The 22,780-nt window shown below is 36.0% G+C and overlaps 3 protein-coding genes across 3 annotated transcripts; all 3 read left to right on the top strand.

Annotated features, from left to right (window-relative positions):
• Positions 1–148: 148 nt before the first annotated feature.
• Positions 149–511, top strand: LOC149226152 (protein SRC2-like). The gene has a single exon (XM_089380120.1). The coding sequence runs from the start codon at positions 149–151 to the stop codon at positions 509–511; it is 363 nt and encodes a 120-aa protein (XP_089236246.1).
• A 6,984-nt stretch (positions 512–7,495) lies between these two features.
• Positions 7,496–10,368, top strand: LOC149226151 (naringenin,2-oxoglutarate 3-dioxygenase-like). Its single transcript, XM_089380119.1, has 3 exons — positions 7,496–8,112; positions 8,220–8,547; positions 10,090–10,368. Exons 1-3 carry the CDS (start codon positions 7,637–7,639, stop codon positions 10,366–10,368), a joined length of 1,083 nt encoding a protein of 360 aa, XP_089236245.1. The 5' UTR covers positions 7,496–7,636.
• Positions 10,369–11,208: 840 nt separating this feature from the next.
• LOC149226150 (pollen allergen Sal k 5.0101-like) lies at positions 11,209–13,986 on the top strand. The gene is made up of 3 exons (XM_089380118.1): positions 11,209–11,374; positions 12,980–13,060; positions 13,391–13,986. The coding sequence occupies exons 1-3, from the start codon at positions 11,209–11,211 to the stop codon at positions 13,711–13,713; spliced, it is 570 nt and encodes a 189-aa protein (XP_089236244.1). The 3' UTR covers positions 13,714–13,986.
• The last annotated feature ends 8,794 nt before the right edge of the window (positions 13,987–22,780 follow it).

Raw genomic sequence — 22,780 nt, 5'->3', positions numbered from 1 at the left:
CTTTCTTCTCTTCCTGTTCTCTTCCACGCCCTGCTGCAATAATGTTTTCGTGGTGTTCCACTAACTGCTAAAATAATGTGTCTCGTTTCTGCTATGTAATCTGTTGTGCATGACCTATTGTGTTGTATGGATCAATTTCGAGAAAAAAATGACGACGCAAATTGACAGAACAGGGGGCGCAAACCCTACTTGGAATGACAAGGCCATATTCAGAGTGGAAGAGAGTTTTCTCCGCTGTGAAACCTCTGCTGTGATGATGGAGATATACTGCGTGGGTTGCCTCAGGGATACCCTACTAGGCACTGTGAGGGTGTTGCTTTCCACTCTCCTCAAGGGCTACGAGAGCATAGATTTCAGTGGGATGAGTTTCTTGGCACTGCAGGTCCGTTATCCTTCTGGTCGCCCACAGGGCATTCTCAACCTTGGCACCATGATTCTTGATGGAGTAGATCTTCAGAGAATGAACAGATTCATCCCTGCAACTAGGGGGTTGTGGGTTTTAGAGATTTGATGGGGAATCATGTCCAACCCAGACCTTCGTTTGTGGGAAAATTATTTTCCATTAAACCTAATAACATTGTTTAAGCCCAAGAACAACAATCCCACTGTCAAGACTTCAATAGTAGTGCATGCAAGGAACAAGGCAAGATCAAGAAAAGCAGAAAGATGGTGGTGAGATGGTTGAGAAGGAGAAGAAGAAAGTTGTTGGCTACTATCAGATTCTCATGGCCCCAAAATTGAAAAGGAATAAAGTTGGATTGAGGAATGGGGCTGCAAAAATTCATCTCAGTCCATCTGACAGTAACATCTGTGCCAAGGAAGATAAAGATCCTACTCTGGCTTATAACAAAGAAATAGAAATTTATGCATAGTGTTATCATCAATAATATTATTGTGAAAGAATATGTTGGTTTTCTGTTATTATATTCTTTGTGCAAGTGCCTTCAATTCCTAGTTGATTTGTGAAGTTCTTATTATGGCATACATAAATATTTTGAAAATCACGAGCCACTTGGATGAAACACTGGTTTATGTAAAAGTTTGAATAGATATATGAATCTAAAAAGGGCAAGTTCAGTGCCTTCAGTCTGCTACTTCAATATATATTCTTAGCCTATGTGGATGAACATTGGTTTGTGTAAAGGTTTGAATAGATATGAGTTTGAATTTTACAATGGGCATGTTCAGTGCCTTGAGTCTGCTACTTTGATAGATACTCTTAGCCATTGTGGATCACACATTGGTTTGTTTAAAAGTTTGAATAGATATATAAGCCTCAAATGGGCAAGTTCAGTGCCTTCAGTCTGCTACTTTGATATATACTCTTTGCCACTGTGGATGAAATATTGGTTTGTGTAGAAATTTGAGTAGATATATGAGTGAATTGGGCAGGTTCAGTGCCTTCAGTCTTTGATATATACTACTCTTAGCCACTATGGATGAAATATTGGTTTATGTAAACATTTGAATAGATATATCATATATGAGTGTGAAATGGGAAAATTCAGTGCCTTGAGTCTGCTGCTTTGATATATATAGAGTATATATATTTGTTTATAGGATGATCCTTGCATTTTTAACTTATGTTCTTCATTAATCAAATTGATCTTTCAAAGACACAATAGGCCTTCCTAATCTTGCAGAAAATGGTCCGTCCATATTAAGCCATAAGGATGAAAACCAAGAGAGATAATAATGAGCTAATGCAAGTGACTATTGTTGAAAAATATTTCTAATTGTCGTTTTACTTTGACATTATTTTATAATCAAGAAAATGTGGGAAAGAAGGCTATATTACAGCCCATTAGATGAAGTTAGGGTAGATTTTATGGTTTGAAACTAACTCAACCGAAATTTTCTACATTGTTTTTATCAATATGGAAACCTGAGAGGATAGGTGCAGGTGAAGCAATGGAGTTTTGAAATGGGTAGATTTTATAGTCTAACACTAACAACCAAAATTTTCTACATTGCTCTTATCAATGTGAGAGCCTGAGAAGATAGGTGCAGGTGAAGCAATGGAGTTTTGAAATGGGTAGATTTTATAATCTAAAACTAACTCAAGAAAAATTTTGTACATTGTTTTTATGAATATGAGAGCCTCAGACTATAGGTGCAAGTGAAGTAATGGAGTTTTGAAATGGAAATCACAACAATAAAATTCTAAAATGAAACAACAAATGGATTTGGTACAAATTTGTTTTTGTTTGTTCCATTATTGTTGTATCTATGAATGGGTTTTTCTGCTTCTTGGCTTCGATCATGACCATTTGGGGTGGCCTTCTGCACTGATTTCCATCTGCTTTCATCATCGTGAGCTAGAGAGTCTATGATGTGTTTTGTCTTATAAGTGAGTTCTATACAATGTTCAGATTTCAAAAGATTTCATTCATGGCATTTCTTCTCCTGTAATTTCAATCAGGGTGGTCTCTAAATATTACATTTCCTTGTGCAGTAAATTCACTCTACATCATGGGGGGAGCTTACACATAGCTGGAGCTTAACAACATCTCAGCTCAAGATCTGAAGGAGATGCATCCTTTTGGCATGATGCAGACCTACTGTGTTGTATGGATCAATTTCGACAAAAAACTGACGAAGCAAATTAACAGAACAGGGGGTGCAAACCCTACTTGGAACGACAAGGCCATATTCAGAGTGGAAGAGAGTTTTCTCCACTATGAAACCTCTACTCTGATAATGGAGATATACTGCATGTGTTGCCTCAAGGATACCTTACTAGGCATTGTGAGGGTCTTGCTTTCCACTGTCCTCAAGGGCTACGGGAGCACAGATTTCATTGGGATGAGTTTCTTGGCACTCCAGGTCCGTCGTCCTTCTGGTCACCCATAGGGCATTCTCAACCTTGGCACCATGATTCTTGATGGAGTAGATCTTCACAGAAAGAACAGATTCATCCCTCCAACTGGGGGTGCTGTGGGTTTCAGAGATTTTATGGGGAATCCTGTCCAACCTAGACCTTCGTTTGTGGGAAAATTATTGTCCATTAAACTTAATAATGTTGTTGATGCCCAAGAATAGCAATCCTGCTACCAAGACTTCAACAGTAGTGCATGCAAGGAACAGGGCAAAGATCAAGAAAAGCAAAAAGATGGTGGTGAGATGGTTGAGAAGGAGAAGAAGAAAGATGTTGGCTGCTATCAGATTCTCATGGCCCCAAAATTAAAAGGGAATAAAGTTGGATTGAGGAATGGGGCTGCAAAAATTCATCTCAGTCCATCTAAAAGTAACATCTGTGCCAAGGAAGATCAAGATCCTGCTCTGGCTTACAACAAAGCAATAGCAATTTATGCATAGTGTTATCATCAATAATATTATTGTGCAAGAATACGATGGTTTTCTGTTATTATATTCTTTGTGCAAGTGCCTTCAATTCCTAGTTGATTCGTGAAGTGCTTATTATGGCATACATAAATACTTTGAAAATCACTAGTCACTGTTGATGAAACACTGTTTTATGTAAAAGTTTGAATAGATATATAAATCTGAAAAGGGCAAGTTCAGTGCCTTCAATCTGCTACTTCAATATATATTCTTAGCCTATGTGGATGAATATTGGTTTGTGTAAAAGTTTGAATAGATATGAGTTTGAATTTTGCAATGGGCATGTTCAGTGCCTTCAGTCTGCTACTTTGATAGATACTCTTAGCCATTGTGGATCACACATTGGTTTATTTAAAAATTTGAATAGATATATAAGTCTCAAATGGGTAAGTTCAGTGCCTTCAGTCTGCTACTTTGATATATACTCTTAGCCACTGTGGATGAAATATTGGTTTGTGTAGAAATTTGAGTAGATATATGAGTGAATTGGGCAATTTCAGTGCCTTCAGTCTTTGATATATACTACTCTTAGCCACTGTGGATGAAATAATGGTTTATGTAAAAATTTGAATAGATATATCATATATGAGTGTGAAAAGGGCAAATTCAGTGCCTTGGGTCTGTTGCTTTGATATATATAGAGTATATATATTTGTTTACAGGATGATCACTGCATTTTTAACTTATGTTCTTCATTAATCAAATCGATCTTTCAAAGACATAGTAGGCTTTCCTAATCTTGCAGAAAATGGTCCGTCCATATTAAGTCATAAGGATGAAAGCCAAGTGAGATAATAAACATCTGATGCAAGTGACTATTGTTGAAAAATATTTCTAACTCTCGTTTTACTTTGACATTATTTTATAATCAAGAAAATGTGGGAAAGAAGGCTATATTACAAGCCCATTAGATGAAGTTGGGGTAGATTTTATGGTTTGAAACTAACTCAACCGAAATTTTCTACATTGTTTTTATCAATATGAAAGCGTGAGAAGATAGGTGCAAGTGAAGCAATGGAGTTTTGAAATCAATGAAGGAGATATTGCATTTTCTAGAAAAAATGCCATCATCCACAACCGATTAACCAATTCTTTCTTCCTATGTAGCATCCTTGCTTTGACATAAGTTGGACAGAGATGAGGACTTACACCAACATTCCATATTCAATAGCTCTACTTAGACATTGACATAACTCATATAGACATCTCTATGACTGGGACTCAGCGACAGACAAACTCTGTTGTCAACTCAGCTGCTTATGAAATGGCGAGAGTCTTCTTAAAAATTTCAATATTTCTACAGTTGAGGATTGTAGCAAAAGCTCTGGGATTAAACTTAACTCCATGCTTATGAGGCATTCGCGTTCTCACACTTTACTTGCAGCTCATTCTCAGTTTTAATGGGAAGGTGATATATGGTGTATTATTGTTGCAGTGGCAGGGGATGGATTTTAATTGCTGGTTGGACCAAAAGAAATTGATGCAAATCAATATTAACTAGTTATTGATAATTTTGCCCACTGAGTTCCCTCAGGTTGAGTATAATGCTTTCCTTGCTTATCAAAGAATATTGCTTATCAAAGAGTATTGATTCCTTTTCAATAAGAGTAGCATGTGAGTGTTAGTTTTATAAAGAAGATTCTTTTTATTATTAATAAAAATATAGATAGTTTGTTTCATTTTAAAGGGTTATAAATATGAGTTATAAATACAAGACTTAAAAGGTTGTAAATATTTCAAGGGTTGTAAATATGAGTTATTAATTGTTTTTACTCAAAACCTGATAAATAACAGTTTAGCAATTTCTTTTTAATTGAGTGACTCAAATTCATGTTTCTTTAGGTTGAAGGTAAACCCACTAAAGTGGAAAAAATTGTGATTCCAATAACTAGAGGGATTGTCATCATGGGGTGATAAAGAAATTTAATGTTCCAAGAAGAGGAGGTAGTAGTAGATTCTAAATAAATTAGCAATGCAACAACATAAATGTTTGCAACAAATTTAGAGAGATCCACCTTGTTGAATAATGCACATACTACATCGATAATGGATTTCCACACTTTATGCCGTACGGGGTTTTCTTTGCAACATCTGGTGCAAATGCTAGTAATAATAATAATAACAATAATAATATCTAGTTATTTTTTATATTTTTTAATCTTAGCAATATAAGATATATCATTGAATAACACTACTTATTCAATGTTGATTTTTTGATAATAAAAAATAAAATCTACATTGAATAAAATTTTATTTATAGTATGTTAGAACATGTAATTCCCACTTTCCTCAATATGTATAAGATTATCTGTAGAGTTGAGGCTTCTGTGATCCATATCAAGTTTACAAAAGATTTTTCGGCGAAAATCACATGAAATATCATGTGATTTAATTATTGTAATTTTAATGGGTAATTGATATATACATGCATAAGCTACATTATAATAAAATTATATTGTATTAAAAATATAATATTTTTATTGTGTTAAAAAATTGTTAAAATCATTTTCTTCTCATTGTGATAGTAATTACAATAATAACTAGTAAACAAAAATAAACCCAAATAATCAAAAAAATATATATATATATATATTATAAGAAGTTATCTAACTTTTTAATTAAAAGAATTAAAATAATTTTCATTTTAAATTTGAAAATTTAAATAGCAAATAATTTCATGTTCTTTCATACAAAAAGTCATTAAGATAATAAACAATACATATTAAAGCAAAATAATTCAATTTGAAAAAATAATAATGAACTCAAATTTAAATCCGGAATACACATAACCTTTATATTTACTCTTTAGAATCGATCTAATAAAAATTCCTTTTTTATATAAAATTTGAATTTAGATAATGATTGCCAGCTATAAAAGGAAGTTGAAATGTCACATACATCGCATTTAATTTAATCAATGCCAATACCACTGAAATAAACTTAAATGAAGATTCCCAACTCTGGCACTAATTTAGTCAATGCCAATAGCGCTATAAAAGGAAAATAGAGTTGAAATGTCTCATACATCGCATTTAATACTGTTGCAGATGTATGATGCTTTGCCATATTCATTTAGTCAATGCCAATAGCACTGAAATAAAGTTAAATGAAGATTCCCAACTCCGGCACTAATTTAGTCAATGCCAATAGCGCTATAAAAGGAAAATAGAGTTGAAATGTCACATAGATCGCATTTAATACTGTTGCAGGTGTATGATGCTTTGCTATGTTGATTTAGTCAATGCCAATAGCACTGAAATAAAGTTAAATGAAGATTCCCAACTCTGGCACTAATTTAGTCAATGCCAATAGTCCAGTTGCGAAGCACCATTCACTTATTGCCAAATGATGACGGCTAAAGATTGAAATGAAGCTGAGTGATGAAGGTTTTTTCAGTGATTGTTTCGATTGAACCATTTTAAGTACACGTTCTACAGAATATATGACTCGTCTCTTTTCGACGGCGGAGAGCATGTCCCATGTTATACCTCTATTCAAATATGTGGACCATAGATATCTCAGAAAATATAAATGGTGAACTTTCCACAATGAAGTATCTGTAATATGCCGTCTTCAGATAGATCTATGGTCCCGATTTGTAGTTGGCTCCAGGTCAACATTGGAGGACTAGTAGTTGGGTTTGCTCAAAGGAATAGCTATAGGAGAGAGAGTAAAAAAAGCTCATCTGGATAGGTGAATATTCCATCATATATTTTAATAGTAAAATAATTTTTTTATTAAAATAGTAAAATATATAAAAGAATGTAATAAATATCATATTATATAGTAGTTTAATGGTTAGATTATTTTTTTGGGATTAAATTAAGTGATATAGTTGGATTGAAATTGTGAATTTTTAATGAGAATCTTTAAATAGATTTAGCTCGGAGGAAAATTTCTAAACATTCAAATTTTACGAGTCAAACTTATATTTCTGACCCTGACAAAATTTGAATAAAAGAATGTAACCCAAAAAGAAAGATGATGCGGAAAGAAAAAAAGGAAAAAGGAAAAAGCCAAATAATTAAACCCTATATCAAATATACCAAACACATTAACGTTCTGTTCCAAAATACAGATTTGTATGGCTATGCATTTCGGCAGCGCTTATGCACAATTTTCTTTAAATTACGCGTTGCAAGGTATGGGCGGACACAACACTTCCCATAATATTAGAAAGATTGAAGTCTAGTGGAGTGTTCTGATCACACTGTTACAGTGAGGGATTCTTAATTTTTGTGGCCAAGATCTACACTTTTTCCATTTCCGCTCCATTGTGGTTGTTAGAAAAATGGTACAAACATTAATGGAAGTGAATACTGTGAAATCCCTAGCCGATCTGGGAATTGAGGATCTACCTGTTAATTACATTAAGGACGACAATGAACGGCCAGCTGTGGCATACAATGATTTCAGCAAAGTGGTGCCCGTCATTTCCCTTGCGAATGCAAGAGCCGGAGGAGCAGAGCACGCACAGCTAATAAGAGAACTCGGAGCGGCCTGTGAAGAGTGGGGAATGTTCCAGATCATAGATCATGGCGTCCCTGGAGAACTGAACTCTCAGATAATGTGTTGTGCCGAGGAGTTCTTTTCGCTTCCAGTGGAAGAGAAGATGCAGCACGCCATACAGGCAGGGCAGTTCGTAGGATATGGAAATGGGAGCTTTATCAACGATGACCCCTTCAAGGACTGGAGAGAACTATACGTCACGACATGCTACCCGGCGCGGGACATTCAAAGCTGGCCTGCAAAGCCAGTTCAGTTCAGGTCAGCCTGCCTTTCTTTGGTTTATGTACTTTATCTAGTCCATGTACGAACTGTTACACGATCATATATTTTATCTATTCCACGCCCGAACTGTCATTGTTTTTCAGGGAAGCTTTAGCCAACTACAGCGATGCGATGATGGAGTTGGCCAAAACACTACTTGGGCTCATCTCAGAATCGCTAGGAGTTGAAGCAGATGCGATCGAGAAAGCATGTGGAGAAGGCCAACAGAAAGTTCTCTTGAATTACTACCCGACTTGCCCCCGCCCCGCTTTAACGTTAGGCCTCAGGAGACATACCGATCCAGGAACTCTTACCATTTTACTGCAAGACAATGTTGGAGGCCTTCAAGCCACAAAGGACGATGGTGAAACGTGGGTTACAGTGGAACCCATCGATGGAGCTTTCGTTGTAAATATCGGAGACCATATGCATGTCAGTGCCTATATTTATTGCTTTTCGGAACATTTTAATTCTGTATTGAACGTATTGAGATTAAAAGAAACTGAGTTACAGTATAAAAATAAAATGAACCTCTATGATCTTCGTCGTACTTATTTCGAAATATTATGTTATTTAATTCATCGTGAAACATAACAAATAATTTTGAGAGAATAAGCTATCTTGTTTTAGGATTGTGTCACAAGATTAGGTCTTGCACGAGGATTGTGTATGAAGATTATCTCGGTTGAAAATATCACACAATCTGTCTTTTAATAACCTCAAAAATAACCAGAAGAGCACTTTTTTATTGATGCGGTTTATTGTATTAGGGTTGTGGTATTTTGGTTTCATGCATGCATGTTGAATTTGTTTTTTTCTGCGTGATGCATGGATTTTTAGATAGTCTATACAATATTGGTAGAAGGAGAGAGTGATCATTAAATTTATTTAATAACTATACAAATTAAACTAATCTTATAATTGAATCATCAACATAAATAAAAATATTAATTTTTTAATTAATTAACTTTTTGATTATATAATCTAAATGTTAAATATTTTTTTTAAACCGATCAACTATCAAAAATATATATATATATATATATATATATATATATATATATATAAATTATATATATATATATATATATATATATGGTTGCTCAACAAAGTATTATGTTACAAAATATTTTAGATTCAAATTATTCAAGTTTATCCGTAGACTGCTTGCTAGGAGCAGTTTGGTTCTAAAGATTAGTGATCATACGAAAATAACTATACAAATATATATGAATTCCAACAATACTTTATTTAGGTCTTGGACGAGGATTGTGTATGAAGATTAGCTCGGTTGAAAAAGTCATATAATCTGTCCTTTAATAACCTCAAAAACAACCACAAGACCACTTTTTATTTATGCGGTTTATTGTATTAGGGTTGTGGTATTTTTGTTTCATGGATGTAGGGTTGTGGTATTTTTGTTTCTTGGATGTAGGTTGAAGTTGTTTTTATTTTATTATATTAATAAATAAAAATTTATGTGATGTATTGATTTTTAGATTTTCTACACAATATTTGTATAAAGTCAAAGTGGTCACTAGTTCTATGGAGTATTAATATATAAGGGAGATTTATGTGAAAGGATTACTTTTTATTGATTTAATTTTAAAAATATGTAATTAATAATTTTTCAGTAATAAAATATTTTTAACTTAAAAAACTCCACCAGTTAAACTAATCTTATAAAAAATCATAATCATAAATACAAATATTAATTTCTTAATTAATTATTTTTTATTATATACTATTAAACATATATACTATTTTTTATTTTTTTTTATTAAAACCATATATATATCGACGAAGTATTATGTCACATGATATTTTAGATTCAAATTCTTCAAGCTTATCCATGGACTGCGTGCTAGGGCAGTTAATTTGGTTCTGAAGATTAGCGATTATACGAAAATAACTATACAAATATATATGAATTCCAACCATACTTATTAACAAACTATTGTTTCCATGCTGCAGGTTTTGAGTGGAGGTATCTTCAAGAGCGCAGATCATCAAGCTGTTGTAAATTCGAATGTTCGAAGGCAATCCATAGTGACATTCTACAACCCCGCTCCAGACTCCATTGTTTATCCATTGGATGCATTAGCGGCGATAAAGGGAGAAGGTCGTGCTGGTAAAACTTTCGAGCCGTACGTGTACAGGGAGTTCTACCAGAGGAAGATGACCAAGCACCTCCTCGACAGTGAGATCAAACACATCAAGGCAATGAGTTTAGTACAGCAGCCAGAAGTGTAGCTGTGCAATTCCGCCTACATTATATAACTTGTTCTATCATATATCTTAGTTACGCATGTCGACATAAAGAGTTATCCTACCACATGGTGTGGTTAGACTCACTGTGTATTGGCTCTATATAACTGTTTCCACCTAATAACCTAAGGCACCTTGTGCGTTAGGAAATGAGTTGTTCTACCATGTAGCGGGGTTAGACTCTATCTGTGAGTCAATAAAGGTAACGAACAACTATTTTTATGTAAAACTTACATAAGTGGAAGTTATTAATGCATGGAGATTGATATGAAAAGAATTTAATATAGATATATTAGTTTAATGTAATTATATTAATTCAAATTATGGTATGAGTGGATTTACATGTCCAGGGGAACGAGAATGTGATGCTATATTTTTTTGGGGGTTGGAGGATTCAGTAACATTCAACTGAGGGGTGGTCGGGCATTCAGTATGTTAGAAATTTCTGTTTATTTCAAATACAAAAGAAATTCACAGAGAACAACGCTCTGTTTTCAATACAGGATCTTTAATCATATAAAAAAAAACTGTTACAGAATTGTCTTCCTCGAGGGGTTACAACATGAATACTTGAGTTCCATGTTTTCAACTATCTTAGCACTGCTGTGCGTTTACAGATAAAGTTACAAAACTTTTAGATTCTTCCAATATATGCTTATATCTCATTCTATATATATATCAGAACTGTTGTTCATTACATATATATGTTGAAAAACATATCTGATTGTAAACGATAAGATAGAAGAAAATATCCTACCTACATTTACCAACCGCAGTAAATTTCATTTATTACTCGGCTGAAAATATCCTACCGGAATTTAATGCATGGCTTATCACAATGTCGCACCATTGCATCGGCGGAAGAGAAAAGAATGTGCCGCCGCCTCCATAACCGTTGAATCACGCGATTTGCGATATGCGATCAGATCGCATCGCGAAATCGCAATCGCAAACAATCGAAGGGACGCGGTGAAGGTTGACAAGAAAAGAAGTGCGATATGCGATCTGCGATCGCATCGCATATAACAAAGGAAGCGGGCGGAAGGGTGACATCTGCGATTTGCGATGGATCGCATCGCAGGGAAAAAATCTGCAGTTTTGAAATTATAATTTCAACAAAATTCAACTGAGAGATCAAATTTTTTATGGAAGTTGGTTTTATGGCGGAGTTGGTTTTCTGCGGTCGGGAGTGGTTTTCTTGGGGGAGGGCATTCAGTAAAATTTAAGGGCGGAGTTGGTTTTCTGGGAAGTTGTTTTTAGTGGGATTTTTTAGATTTTCCAGAATAGGAATTTGGTCAAAAAAAGTTGAGGTGAAATCTTGATTTGGGTTATTTAAACTGGTTTTTTCAGTGTATATATGGATTCAGCACCCTAAAAAACCTCTAAGCACTTCTAATGTGCAGTGGTTACCCATCAAGCTTGTGATTTCAATAAATTCCTGCCAAACTGGAAACTTCCAAAAACATCGCACTAAAAACAACTCCGTTTTTTGGAAATGTTGGTTTTCTACAGCGTGCATTGGGGTTACCTTTCTCGGGCGGCATTCATTAAAATTCAACTAAGCAGTGGGCCACGGATTTAGTAAAATTCAACTAAGGGGGGATTCAGTAAAATTCAACTGAGAGATCAAATTTTTTACTAAAGGAGTTTGTTCTTTGATCCGTGGAATTTGTTAGAAAAATTAAGATAGAATTGTTTTTATTGTCGTGTAATTTGATTAAGATAGTAATTTGTTACTATATGCCAAGTTTAGCCATCTGATCTTATGATATGCTTATTAAAAGCTTGAATAAAAAATGTAGACCAAAGAGAGTGTGTGGCTAGAGGATTCATTGTAAAATAAGTGACCAAAGAGAGTGTGTGGCTAGAGGATTCATTGTAAAATAAGTGTTACAAAGTGGGATTACTTTTTTCTTGCAAAATAAGAGTTACAGAGTGGGATTACTTTTTCCTCCATAATCCCTGTGTTAGTGTCATTTGAACTGCATTTTTTCATATCTTTGAATAAGTTTGTATGTCGTTAAATAATATTACATAGGTGTGAAGTGAATCTCTGCGTAGTCCTGTGATTAAACCTGTGACAGGTGTGCCTATGCTCGTATCATAGCATTGATGAGACTAGAGACAAAAGAAAGGCGAGACTTCGTTATTTTTAAAAGTTACAAAAGTTCGTTAGTTGACAACGGCAAAGGGAACAAAATGCAAGTTTTGTCAGAAGAATACCGTTAAGGGAGAGAATCCCCGGAAGAATCTTCCCCATGAGTTTCCAAATAAGACTGCTCCTCAAACCACCGCGAGAGCTATTTTCACCTCTATAGTTCCATTAATGCTTTCTTAAAAGACTTTAAGGACAATATTGGGAGAAGGGTTCTGACATCCGCTCCGTTGTCCAGCTAACACATTCTGATTGCATAGTGATGGAGATATACATTCCGATTGCATAGTGATGGAGATATACATAATGCCATCATCCATCTCGTTGTTTGTATTGATACCCATTGAAACGAGCGGCATGTCGTGTATCATATGCGATCCATTCCCCATAACATATGATATTAATTGCCACCAAATTTTGAATTGTATAATGGCGCTCCAGATTGGAATTTTGAATCTCAGAACCCGCGCTGCGATAACTGTGCTGCTGGATTCCCCACCAGGATTTCACCTGCCATCTCTGGTAAGCCAGCAACCACCCATTTTGGATAGTTTTTCAATTTGTTTTGCAGTTTTTGTAGATTGTTTTCATTTGGGCCACTGCATTTTCTTGTTGAAAAGATATGAAATAATAGATCTGGTGATGAAGAATAGATCTCGTTTTAAGATTCTTCATGTGGAATGCTATTTGTGCTTTTCCGAATAGATCTATTCTTCCCTTTTGCTATTGTGTTCACATTATTTTCATTTTCTACACTCTTTGTTTTTAAGAGAAACATGGGTTTCTGTCTGAAGCATAGAACAGGGCACCCCTATGTTTGGTTCTGATATTTTGAGTATGAGTGCTGTGCAGGTGCCACTGTAGGTGTTGAGTGCAAGGATCATGCTGGTAAGAGATTGTTCTATAATGAACAACACACCGACAACGATGGGCTTCTCAGTATCGCTGTTCTGGGTGAGCACGAGCATGAAGCCTGTGAGGCATTTACAGTGAGCAGCCCAACCTCATGCAACCTTAGAACTGATGGCAGCCGCGGTCCAGTTTACCTAACCCACAACAATGGGATCAATTCGGACGAAAGAAAGACTGGGCCTTTTGCCTTCAGATCTACCACAAACCACCCTGCTTGTCAGGCTGTGTTGGCAGAATATAACATATATAATGACTCTGACTAGGTTTTATTGCCTCTCCATGCGTTTGTGTCGGTTTTCGGGTTTTCATCGCTTCTTTCTGTTATGGATTTTGGCTGAGTCCTGCTACTATTTCTTATGGGTTCTCCTGCCTGAGGATCTGTGCCACCAGTGAATATAAATATAAAATGTTGTAGTGCTTAGGTGGACTATTTATCTATTGTGATGGTATTCATGAATACCTGGATTCATTTGTGGCTAAGACTGCAAAAGTTTGGAATAATTTCAATTTCATATTATATATATATATATATATGTATATGTATGTTTATGTTGCATTTGTTGGGAATTTATAAAAATTCCATAACAGACAGACAAAAAAATGCTCTGTTTTTATACTCTGTTTTAACACAGAAAACCCAGAAAATCACTTGCTGGAAACGGTGTTTCAGCAACACAGTTTTTTTCAGTTGCTGTAACTGGTGTTGCAGCAATGCTGTTCGTGGTGTTGCAGCAACGTAAATATTTGACGTCAAGTATTTTTTTAGTTACGGTGTAACAGCAACAGGAAAAAATTAACTTGCGTTTATTAAAAGTAAACTAACTGTTACAGGAATTTCATAAAAGATTTTTCTTAAAAAAATACCTTCCTGTTGACAGAGGGATTCAACAAGGCTACTTTAGAGACAGTTCAAGATTTAAAAAAAACTTCATGCTGTAAACAGAAAATACATTACTGTGTCTGCACTGCTGTACATTACAGAAAACAAAATACTCTGTCTCCTCTGAAAAATCAACACGTTGTTTTTCACTGCTGTGTCTGCACTTTGCATTGCTGTGACTGCACTCCTGTGCATTTACAAAAGACTCTGTTTCTGGTCAGAACTAATGTTGTTGTAACACTCTGTTTCAGCTCAGAACACTGCTGTAACACGCTACTTTTTCCTTGAAACATTTTACACTGCTGTGTGTAAATTACATTCATACATTCACGCTGCTGGATACAAAAAAAAACTTCTGCACTGCTGTGCATTACAAAGAGAGATCTGTCTCTGTTCCTCAAAAAACTTACACACTGCTGTGTCTACATTACATTTTTCAGATTCAACAGAAAATTGAACTACACGTTTTTTTTTTTACTTGCCGTAAAAGCAAAACTATACCTGTGAATTAAAATAAAATAAAATTAAAAATCCTACCTACATTTACCAACTACAGCAATAAATTACCATCATTCCGTGAGTGACCACCATTCCGTAATAAATTGCTGTGTAATGGCTGATTCAGGAAAAGGCTGGAGCTGCGGTTGTTTAGTGGCAGTTTCATCAATGTAGAGGTATGGCTGTTGATTCATCAGTACAGGAGTATGGCAAAGGACAAGCCCTGCAGTTGAAAATAATATTTCAACACTCCCCTTTAGTTTCAACTGCTGGGTTATCAGTCATACCCAGACATTTCCTCAAAAATTCAAAACTTCTCTATCCCAAAGGCTTGGTTAGAATGTCTGCAACCTGCTCCTGAGTTTTGCAATGTACTAAGACAATTTCTCCATTATTTACCAACTCTCTGATATAATGAAACCTTGTGTCAATGTGTTTCGTTCTCTTATGAAACACAGAATTTTTGGATAATGCAATAGCAGAACTGTTGTCACAATAAATCACAGTTCCTTTTACCTGCTCTTGGCCTAAGCTCCTTAACATCCTTCTCATCCAAACTGCTTGACATGCTGCTGCTGTAGCTGCCACGTACTCTGCTTCTGCTGTAGACAATGCCACAATTGGCTGTTTCTTGGAAGCCCATGAAATGGCTCCTGAACCCATATGAAAAACATAACCGGAAGTGCTTTTCCGATCATCTACACTTCCAGCCCAATCACTATCAGTGTATCCAACTAAATTTGAACATTCTGAAGTAGTATATAAAATTCAAAACCTTTTGGTACCTTTAACATACCTCAGAATTCTTTTTGCTGCCTGCCAATGTGCTTCCTTTGGCCTCTCCATGAATCTGGAAATTAAACTAACAACAAACATAATGTCAGGCCTAGTAGCTGTTAAATACATAAGGGTGCCAACAATACTCTTGTACAAACTAGGATCAAAATCCTTGTTGCTGTCCTCTCTGCTGAGTTTTAATCCCATTACTGTGGGAGTGATCGCTACTTTGCATTCTTGCATGTTAAATCTGCCCAACACTTGATTTACATATCTAGCTTGTGAGATAAAAATTCCTTTTTCATTTTGATCTACTTCTATGCCTAAGAAGTATCTCAAGAAACCCATGTCAGTCATTTCAAATTCCTCTTTCATGACTAATTTAAAATTCTCAATGAGCTGATCATCATTACCTGTGAAAATAACATCATCAACATATAAGACAACAATTAAAATTTTACCATCCTTTTCTTTGATGTAGACGGTGGGTTCTCCTTCACACTTGTCAAATTCATTATCCAATAGATAGGAATCTATCCTGCTGTACCATGCTCTTGGCGCTTGCTTCAGCCCATAAAGAGCTTTCTTCAATCTGCACACTTTGTGCTTTTCACCTTTCTTCTCATAGCCTAGAGGTTGTTCAATGTAAACCTCTTCCTTTAACACTCCATTTAGGAATGCTGACTTCACGTCCATTTGGTAAACTTTCCACTTGTTTTGAGCTGTTATGGACAGCACTGCTCTCACGGTTTCCATTCTTGCAACCGGTGCGAAAGTCTCCTCATAATCTCTCCCATATTGCTGCTTGTACCCTTTGACAACCAGCCTTGCCTTGTGTCTTTCTATTTTACCTTCAGCATTGCTCTTGGTCTTGTAAACCCATTTCACTCCAATGACTTCTTTGCCTTTTGGTAGCTCAACCAAATCCCATGTTTTGTTTCTCTCTATGGCATTCATCTCCTCATCCATAGCTTCTATCCATTTCTTATCTTTAATTGCGTCTTTGAAATGAGTAGGGTCTTCAACATGACAATATAAAGCAAATAAAGAATTCATACCTTCATTTGCTGCTTCTTGTTCATAAATTCCATTTAAATTTCTGAACTTCTTACCTCTTTCATTTGGTGTATAAGTGCTTGAAGAAGCACTTGAATTTCCTCCTTGTGGTGTGCTTGAAGAAGCACTTTCATTTCTTCTCAAGGGTGTCTCTTGCTGTCCTTGTGTTGGTGCTGCTGTTTGGAGTGTTTCAGCCACTTCCTCATCATCATCATCATCATGAGACAAACAGTTTTTAACATTAACTGTTTTCTCTATGCTTCCATCCCAAGCTTCCTCCTCAATGAATTGAACATCTCTGCTGACAAAAAATTTCTTGGTAGATGGGATATACAACCTGTAAGCTTTGGATTCCTCACTGTATCCAATGAAGATACATTTCTCCCCTTTGCTGTCCAACTTCCTCCTTAGCTGATCTGGTATGTGTGCATAGGCCACACATCCAAAAACTTTCAAGTGGGTGACACCTTGCTTTCTCCCACTCCATGCTTCTTCCGACACTTTGTTTAACACTGCTTTTGTAGGACACCTGTTCAAAATATACACTGCACAATTTACAGCTTCAACCCAATAATCATTTGGCAAATGCTTTACCTTCAGCATGCTCCTTGCCATATCCATGATGGTCTTATTCTTCCTTTCAGCAACTCCATTTTGCTGCGGAGTGTACCTTGCTGTAAATTGTTTGTGAATTCCATTTTCTCTACAAAATCGTAGGAATTCCTTGGAGATATACTCACCTCCTCTGTCAGTTCTCAAAACTTTTATATGCAGCCCACTTTGGTTCTCCACAAGTGCTTTGAAATTTCGAAATTTCTCAAACACTTCACTCTTGTTCTTAAGGAAATATACCCAAGTTTTTCTTGTAAAGTCATCAATAAATGTTAAGAAATATTGGCTGCCTGCTAATGATGGTGCTTGCATCGGTCCACATAAATCTGAGTGGATGATCTCTAAGGGTGCCTTTGCCCTTATGCTTTTACCTGATGGAAAACTTTCTCTATGTTGTTTCCCCAAAATGCAGCCTTCACAAAGGCTGTCCGGTTTCTCTATCAGTGGTAATCCTCTTACCATTCCTTTTCTGCTTAACAAGTTTAGACCTCCAAAATTGAGATGTCCAAATCTCAAGTGCCACAACCAATTTTCATCCTTTGGCACGCTTTGGAAAGCCTCTTGTGTCACTGCTGCAATTTCTTCTTTATTTTTCAAATCTGCTCTTATTCTAAGAGGGAACATTCTGTTCCTTGTCATCTTCACTTCAGCAATGCATCGCTTGCTGGGTGCTCTGTCCATGATGGTGCATACATCATTCTTAAAGAAAACATTGTACCCCTTATGGACAAGCTGTCCAATACTCAAGAGGTTACACCTCATTCCAGGGACATAGTAGACATCTGCTATGGTTTTCTTTTCTCCTTGCTTTGTAAATATTTTTACCTCTCCTTTTCCCATAACAGAAATTTTGCTATCAGTTCCTAGTGTGACTTCTGATCTCACATTTTTATCTAGGGCAGAAAAGAAGGCTATGTTTCCTGTCATATGGTTACTGCAACCTGAGTCTAAAAACCATATTTCTTCACTATTTGTTTCAGCCATATTACAAGCTAACAGCACATTATTTTGGCTGATATTTTCACTAGTAATGTTTGCATTAGATCTATTATTCATATCATGCTGCTTCTTTTTACATTCACTAGCATAATGCCCATATTTTTTACAATAATAGCATTGGACATTGGATTTTTCATACCTTTGTCCTTGAGCATGATGTTGTCCTGTTTGCTGGTTGTTGCCTTGGCCTTGGTTCTGATTTGGATTGCTGCCTCTTCCTTGAGCATTTGCTGGGCTGTTCCTTCCACCTCTGTTCTGGCCTCTGCCTCTTCCTCTCTTGTTTCCTCTGCCTTGACCTCTTCCTCTTCCAAAAGACATCTGGGTCTTGAAGGCTTGCTCTAGAGATGAGTTTTCATTTCTACTCAACCTCTGCTCATGTGTTATCAGTGATGCATGTAGCTCATCAACTGAAAAGTTTGAGAGATCCTTTGTCTCTTCAATGGTGGTGACAATCGCATCAAACTTTGAGGGTAAGACCCTCAATATTTTCTCCACAATCCTCCTTTCTTCAATGGTTTCTCCATGAGTCCTCATCTGTGTGATCAGACCAATCACATGTGTGAAGAATGAGTCAATGTTGTCTGACTCCTTCATATTCAGATTCTCAAAATCCTTTCTCAGCAATTGTAGTTTTGTTGTCTTCACTCTCTCCATGCCTTGATAGGCTGTCTTGAGAGTTTTCCATGCTTCATTGGATGTGTTAGCTGCTGCTATTCTTGGAAATACACTCTGTTCCACTGCTTGATACAACAATACAATGGCTTTTGCATCCTTCTTCCTATTGCTCTTCAGCAGATCTTTCTCTCCCTGAGTTAATGCATTGAACTCATTTTCATCTGCTGGTTCTGCAAACCCAGATTCAACTAATTCCCATAAATCTTGAGAGATAAACATGGCTCTCATGGTTATGGCCCAGTAGTCATAGTTTTTCCCATTAAACTGTGGGAGCTGGGTGTTAAACATACCCATACTAGTGCTAGTGCTAGCCATTCTTTCAATACTTGACTGTGTAAAAAAAATTCACTGACTGTCTTCACTCTGCTGGTGAAGCTGCTACAACAATAAACCCTTCCTTCAGCTTCTTTGACACTTCAAAGAGCCTAGACTAGCTCTGATACCATGTTGGGAATTTATAAAAATTCCATAACAGACAGACAAAAAAAATGCTCTGTTTTTATACTCTGTTTTAACACAGAAAACCCAGAAAATCACTTGCTGGAAACGGTGTTTCAGCAACACAGTTTTTTTTCAGTTGCTGTAACTGGTGTTGCAGCAACGCTGTTCGTGGTGTTGCAGCAACGTAAATATTTGACGTCAAGTATTTTTTTAGTTACGGTGTAACAGCAACAGGAAAAAATTAACTTGCGTTTATTAAAAGTAAACTAACTGTTACAGGAATTTCATAAAAGATTGTTCTTAAAAAAACACCTTCCTCTTGACAGAGGGATTCAACAAGGCTACTTTAGAGACAGTTCAAGACTTAAAAAAAACTTCATGCTGTAAACAGAAAATACATTACTGTGTCTGCACTGCTGTACATTACAGAAAACAAAATACTCTGTCTCCTCTGAAAAATCAACACGCTGTTTTTCACTGCTGTGTCTGCACTTTGCATTGCTGTGACTGCACTCCTGTGCATTTACAAAACACTCTGTTTCTGGTCAGAACTAATGTTGCTGTAACACTCTGTTTCAGCTCAGAACGCTGCTGTAACACGCTGCTGTAACACGCTGCTTTTTCCTTGAAACATTTTACACTGCTGTGTGTAAATTACACTCATACATTCACGCTACTGGATACAAAAAAAAACTTCTGCACTGTTGTGCATTACAAAGAGAGCTCTGTCTCTGTTCCTCAAAAAACTTATACACTGTTGTGTCTACATTACATTTTTCAGATTCAACAGAAAACTGAACTACACGTTTTTTTTTTTACTTGCCGTAAAAGCAAAACTATACCTGTGAATTAAAATAAAATAAAATTAAAAATCCTACCTACATTTACCAACTACAGCAATAAATTACCATCATTCCGTGAGTGACCACCATTCCGTAATAAATTGCTGTGTAATGGCTGATTCAGGAAAAGACTGGAGCTGCGGCTGTTTAGTGGCAGTTTCATCAATGTAGAGGTATGGCTGTTGATTCATCAGTACAGGAGTATGGCAAAGGACAAGCCCTGCAGTTGAAAATAATATTTCAACAGCATTGCTTTTGACAGAAAATGTGAAAGCTTTGTCTTAATTCGTTGGGTTTTGGATTTTTTTATGGTACGAAAGAATAGCAAACAATGCAAGAAATTGGCATGTTAATTGATGAATATATACAGTATGCATTTCTATTTACTACTTTGCAAACTGCAGAGAAGATCTCCATCTGCATTGAGCTTCTATGTATTAAATCTAATGGTGTCTTATTTTCGCATACCTCTCTCCAAATCTATGCACCTGTGCTCACTGTCACGAATATCAATGGCTAATGTGGGAGCGAAGCTAAAGCGTGTTCAATGTGGGGGATCCCTTATGCTTGATTAGAATGCGCAGAAATAGAGATCAAACCCATTTCATTGTGAGTGTAGCTTGTAATTTATCTTTGCCCTGGTGATTTTCTGGGATGAATTGCTAATGTTGTCGAGTTAACTTGGTTGTGTGGAAAAATTGGATTTTCACATTTATTACAATGGGTATTGAGCTGTGCAAGAAGTTTTTTCTCCTTTTTGATAGTAAATTTTTGCATGTGGATTGCATTAAATTGCTTTAAAGTGATAATACAAAGGAAAGAACTTGTATGAATCCTGCCAAAGCTTGAAGATTATGTGTTAACATCAAGCTTCTGTAATCAACGGATCCTGCCAAACCTCTTGTTAAGTTAACGGAAACTTCTGTGTTGACATCAGGTTTCAATTTTTATTTTTTTAGTTTGACTTGCAAATGTTTAAAGCAATAATATTAAGCTAATGGATTAGCTTTGCGCTACAGAAAGGATTGGCGTGAATCCTGCCAAATCTGGAAGCTTCTGTGTTGGTCCTGCAAAACCTCTTAGCTTGCTAAGGTCAAGAGATTGGTTTTACACTCTAGAAACGACTGATACAAATCCCCTCCCCTTCTAAATCGGTAAGTCTTCAAGCTTTTGCCTTAACCAAGGGATTGGTTTTACACTTAAGAAACGCCTGACACGAATCCTACTAAATCTTTAGGTTTCTGCATTAACATCAAGCTTTTGTAATCAATGTATCTTGCCAAATTTCTCAACTTGTTCATATCAAGGGATTGGTTTGACACTTGAGAAACGACTGACATGGATCCTGCCTAATTTTTAAGCTTCTGCGTTAATTTAAAGTTTCCATAATTTTTGTAGATATTACGAGGAAATGAATCTTACCAAGGAAGGGCCGTAGCCAATCAAAATAGGTGTTTTTAATTGTATATCTTTGTTTGGCTTATATGCAGGGCCATAGGTACTCGGGTAACTTGGGATACGATAATTTTAATCCAAAAATAAGAAAAATCCCTTTCAAATTTATCTTGAAATTTTAATAAACTCTGGATGATGTAACTCATTTGTAACTTATTTTTTTCCTCATTTTGAAAGTTGAAATTCTTTCTTTCATTTTGAAATTTGACTAACCTCCTCCAATAGCACTCCCAACTCTTGATATTGCAACTGTAACAATATCAAAGGTATAATTGGATTCTGTTCATTTCTCTGCTGGTCATTCATTTGGAAATTCGAATACTCTTGCTTGTCATTCATTTGGACATTCGAATAACATTTATTTTGAAATTTGAATAATTTTGGATAACTCATTTTCTTCCTCGATTTGAATAACCTCCCATTACTCTGGATATAACTTAAATCTAACAACATATAAGGGGTATAATTTAGTAAAGCTAAGCTGTGCTAACCATATACCACCGATACCCCTCTTTTGTGTATCTAAAACCTTCTTTCTTCTTTTGTTTTACACCTTGTTTTTCTAGGATCGAATTCTCACTGAATTTCAAGTGGAACTCTTTTTAGTGCGATTTTTGGAGGTTTTTATGGTAGGTTTTTCTACTCTAATTTCTCTAAAATCTGGTCTAATTTCTCTAAAATCTGGTAGGAATTTATTGAAATCACAAGCTTGATGGGTAATTCTGATCAATTGAAGTGCCCTAGGGTTTTTTAGAGTGTTGAATCCATATATACACTAAACAAATTCTCTAAAATCCGGCAGGAATCTATTGAAATCACAAGCTTGATGGGTAATCCTGAGCAATCGAAGTGCCCTAGGGGTTTTATAGAGTGCTGAATCTATATATACACTAAAAAACTAGTTTAAATAACACAAATTAAGATTTCACCTCAAACTAGTTTAAATAACACAATTAAGATTTCACCTCAAATGAAGGGAGACAGATCTCCGAGCACCATGGTAGTAGACACTATACAGATGGCGACAGTGGGAATGAAGATAAGATCGGAAGAGGCGGGTGTGAAGACGAGGCATCATCAGCAACTATGAAGGAA

The sequence above is a fragment of the Pinus tabuliformis genome, chromosome J, assembly GCF_031772625.1.
Source record: "Pinus tabuliformis cultivar Carrire ecotype Pingquan chromosome J, CPIR1, whole genome shotgun sequence".
In the NCBI taxonomy this organism is placed as follows: domain Eukaryota; kingdom Viridiplantae; phylum Streptophyta; class Pinopsida; order Pinales; family Pinaceae; genus Pinus; species Pinus tabuliformis.
This window is presented reverse-complemented; position numbering and strand designations above follow the sequence as displayed.